The 3,883-nt window shown below is 38.1% G+C and overlaps 1 protein-coding gene across 1 annotated transcript in view; it reads right to left on the bottom strand.

Annotated features, from left to right (window-relative positions):
- Positions 1-3,476: 3,476 nt before the first annotated feature.
- Positions 3,477-3,883, bottom strand: part of LOC106883555 (hephaestin-like protein) — a 14,716-nt gene continuing 14,309 nt past the window's right edge. Inside the window, exon 12 of the mRNA XM_052975637.1 lies at positions 3,477-3,726. Within this exon, the coding sequence (XP_052831597.1) occupies positions 3,614-3,726 (113 nt within the window). The 3' untranslated portion in view covers positions 3,477-3,613. The remainder of the gene's footprint in view (positions 3,727-3,883) is intronic.

Below are 3,883 nucleotides of genomic sequence, written 5' to 3'. Positions count from 1 at the left end.
AAATGTCTTCTACTATAGCCACTGGCCAATACTCATACATACATGTGAGATTTTTACTCCACCAACGCTTGACAACCAGTGTTAGTTTGATTACATCCCCGTAACTTAGCGGTGTGTTAAACGCGAGCCGATAGAATAAGTACCAGACTTTAAAAAAATAAGTCCTGGTGTCGATTTTTTCGACTAAGCTTTTCAAGGCGATGCCCCAGCATGGCCGCAGCCCAGTGACCGAAACAAGTAAAAAAAAAAAAAAGATGCGCCTTTCCGTCGCCATCTTCCAGGACAGCACCTTTTCCATTTTATCTGTTGGAGCCATGAGAAGTGTTCCTATATTGTGAGAGGCAAGATTTGTTTTCAAAATTTAAGTGTATCTCATTAAAAAGCAAAACAGAAACCAGCTAAAATCTTGAAATCTCATTATCTTGCAATCTCCATCGATTGAAGGAGAAACGTGAATTAGATAAGTGCTGGTTGTGGATTAAAGGAAACATATATTTATTGGATCGTTGCTCTCTGAAAGCGAGGAGCTCTACCGGCGAAAGCTCAGCCATGAATACATCTAGACTATTGCCCAACTAACTGACTCTTCTCTTCAAATCTACAAATACTTGAAGCTCACCAACAATTAATGATATTCTCGTTATCACCATCAAGGTCCTTTAACTCTTTAGTGTTTCAACAGGCCACATCGGGCCCAAAGAGTCAACCTTGTGTTACGTTCAAGCCTGCCAGATCTGATCTCTCACACATACATACATACATACATACATACATTCGGCCGCAGAAACCCGCGATATACTGAGGAGTCCGCGACGTATATTTACATATATTGGCCAGAAAAATCCGCGATGTACTGAGTGAACCGCGATAGTGTGAACCACGACATGGCGAGGGATTACTGTATCTATGTATATATGTGTGTATGTATGTGTGTGTGTCTGTATGTATGTGTGTCTGTGCGTGCGTGTGTGCGTTCGTGTGTATGTGTGTGTGTATGTTTGCATGTATATATGCATGCATGTATGTATGTGTGTATGCATGTGTGTATGCATGCGTGTATGTATGTGTGTATGTATGTGTGTATGTATGTGTGTGTGTGTGTCTGTGTGCATGTGTGTCTGTGCGTGCGTGCGTGCGTGCGTGTGTGTGTGTGAATATATGCCTTGAAACTTACAAAGAATATTAACAATATGGCTGTGAGTAAGTAGTCCCCTGGGAGACAAAACATCACCCATTTCCAGAGACTTCGTCATTACTTTACGAAAATTTCATTTCCTTGATTTTTATCGAAGTTATTTTTGTCTTCCTCGTTGTTTTAGATTTTACAAATTCCCGACGGGGAAGATTTTGTTTATTGACTTCGTGGATAACCTCAGTTTATGGAGGCTTTTTCTTTTTTTCTTTTTACTACATAACAACAAAGTTTAACATCAAGATGCATCGGAGAAATAAAATGAAGAAGAACATTAATTGCTTTTTTGAAATGGCCATTTATTAATATAATTATTATGTTTTCCATAAGAAGACAACTAAAGCGGCGTGCTGGCTGAATCGTTAGCACGCCGGACGAAATGCTTAGCGGTATTTCATCTGTCTTTGCTTTCTGAGTTCAAATTCCGCCGAGTCGATCTTTGTCTTTCATCCTTTCGTGGTCGATAAATTATGTACCAGTTGCGTACTGGGGTCGATTTAATCGACTGATCCCCTCCCCCAAAATTTCGGGTCTTGTACTTAGAGTAGAAAAAAATATACAAGACGACTTTAAGGTGGTGAGCTGGTAGAATCGTTAGCACGCCGGACGAAATGCTAAGCGGCATTTCGTCCGTGCTTACGTTCTGAGTTCAAATTCCGCTGAGCACTGGGGTTGATGTACCCCCACTCTGTGTCAAAATTTCAAATTATTATAGAAGACAACTCCATCGTGTTGCTTGAGTGTACACAGCTTGTTTGTCGTTATGGGAAACAAATTGTGTTTAGTTCTATAGTCCATTGTGTATGTCATTTTCAACTGTGTGACTAATTGAGAATGGTTGAGTAAGAGAGTCCGAGTAGATAGAAACAGTAAGGCTTCTTGTATCGTGTGTGACAAGCCATTTTTGAATTGAAGATGATAGACGAGCTCTTGGTAGGTGCCGAGTTATCAAAGAGAGTGGGCTTATTTACTGTTGCGTTCTTAAATTCTTCAAAACTAAATTAGATCTCGTTAAACTAAGAGTTTCTCGTCTCTAATCATATTTGATCGATGAATGCTTCGAGAAAGATCAAGAGGTTAGCTTATTCTCTTAAATTTTCTAGTGCAACAAGTGAAAACAATAGACCAAGGACTTATATGAAACTGTGGATTCAATTTGGAGTCCTGGCTTAGGTATTTGGTAGCTGTTCGCTACAACTACTATATTACATATAAGAGACCCTGCAGTATGTGTGTCTGCTATGCCGTATGTGCCCTTCAGGCGTATGTCTGATTGTTATTTTAAACGAAGCACTGTACCAATATCTCTTGTGTGGCTTTCCCTGAAGTATTTCTGACACTCTAAATGTAGCGGCTCTTTGTACAGATAACATTATATAGGAGTATTGCAATAACATCTAGCCCCACACACTCAAAAAAGAAGAGGGAATCAAAGAAAGAAAAGGTTCAAGAAAGAGAAAGACAGAGTTTTTAGCGTCACAGAAATAAAAAGGAGAGGAAGAGGATATTTCCTAATGTAGGGGATAAGTGGTAACAAATTAAAAACTCTATAACTCCTAAACTACTTAAATATGAAAGTTGAAATTTGAGATGTACTTCTTCTGCATTACATTAAGTCAGCACACTAAGTTTAGTAAAAACTTGAGCAGGCGTTATGAGCCCCACTAAAATTTTGCGTGATTTGGGTAAAAAATGGTGTTAGATTTCTTCAGTTGGGGGGTGTCGTTTTTATTAAGAAAAACAACTTAAAATAAAAGTTATTTTCCCTAACTTATATGAAATTGTTCATCGACTTTTGATGCAGGAAATTGTTTACTTCCCAAAAAATCAAAAGGGCATAACTCCTATATATATCATTGAAGTATAGGTTCTCCACCTGGACGGACTCCGGTCCGTCGCAGGTGAGCTGCTAGATGCAGGAGGAGAGAGTGAAAGAAAGTCGTAGCGAAAGAGTCAGCAGAAGTTCGCCATTCCCTTCTGCCGGAGCTACATGGAGCTTAGGTGTCTCGCTCATAAACACGCACATCATCCGGTCCGAGATTCGAACCCGCGATCCCTCGACCACGAGTTTGCTGCTCTAACCATCCGGCCACACACACACAATTATTTGCAACGATTTTAGGAAAGATCTTTTATGATGGTATTAAAATACCCTATGCCTGAAAAACAAACAAACAAACACTGGATGACAGTGGATAGAACGGAAGTAAACGAAGGCGTGCTTCTTGACGTCTGATATACAACAAAGAGAACGAGTAAATTGTAAAAATATTTTTTATTGCATAGAAAATGTTCGAGATTATAAAAGTTAATATGGAAAGCAATAAGAACCACTCGTGTTTAATCTTTAAGCATGCTGAATGGTTGGCTACAAGATCTCGTTTCTCTAGTAGTCTCGGTTTCCAAACTGGTAGTACGATCTTACCAGATGAGCTGAAGAAGAACAACAACAATAATTATAAAAATATTATTATTATTATTATTATTATTATTATTATTATTATTATTATTATTGTCTCGGTTTCCAAGATGAGCTGAAAAACAACAACAATAATTATAAACATATTATTATTATTATTATTATTATTATTATTATTATTATTATTATTATTATTATATGTACGACGGGATTTTTTCAGTTTCTGTTTACCAAATCCACTTACAAGGCTTTTTAGAAGACAATTGCTTCCA

Source organism: Octopus bimaculoides, chromosome 22, assembly GCF_001194135.2.
Source record: "Octopus bimaculoides isolate UCB-OBI-ISO-001 chromosome 22, ASM119413v2, whole genome shotgun sequence".
In the NCBI taxonomy this organism is placed as follows: Eukaryota; Metazoa; Mollusca; class Cephalopoda; order Octopoda; family Octopodidae; genus Octopus; species Octopus bimaculoides.
The sequence above is the reverse complement of the archived record's forward strand: the minus strand, read 5'-3'. Positions and strand labels throughout refer to the sequence as shown.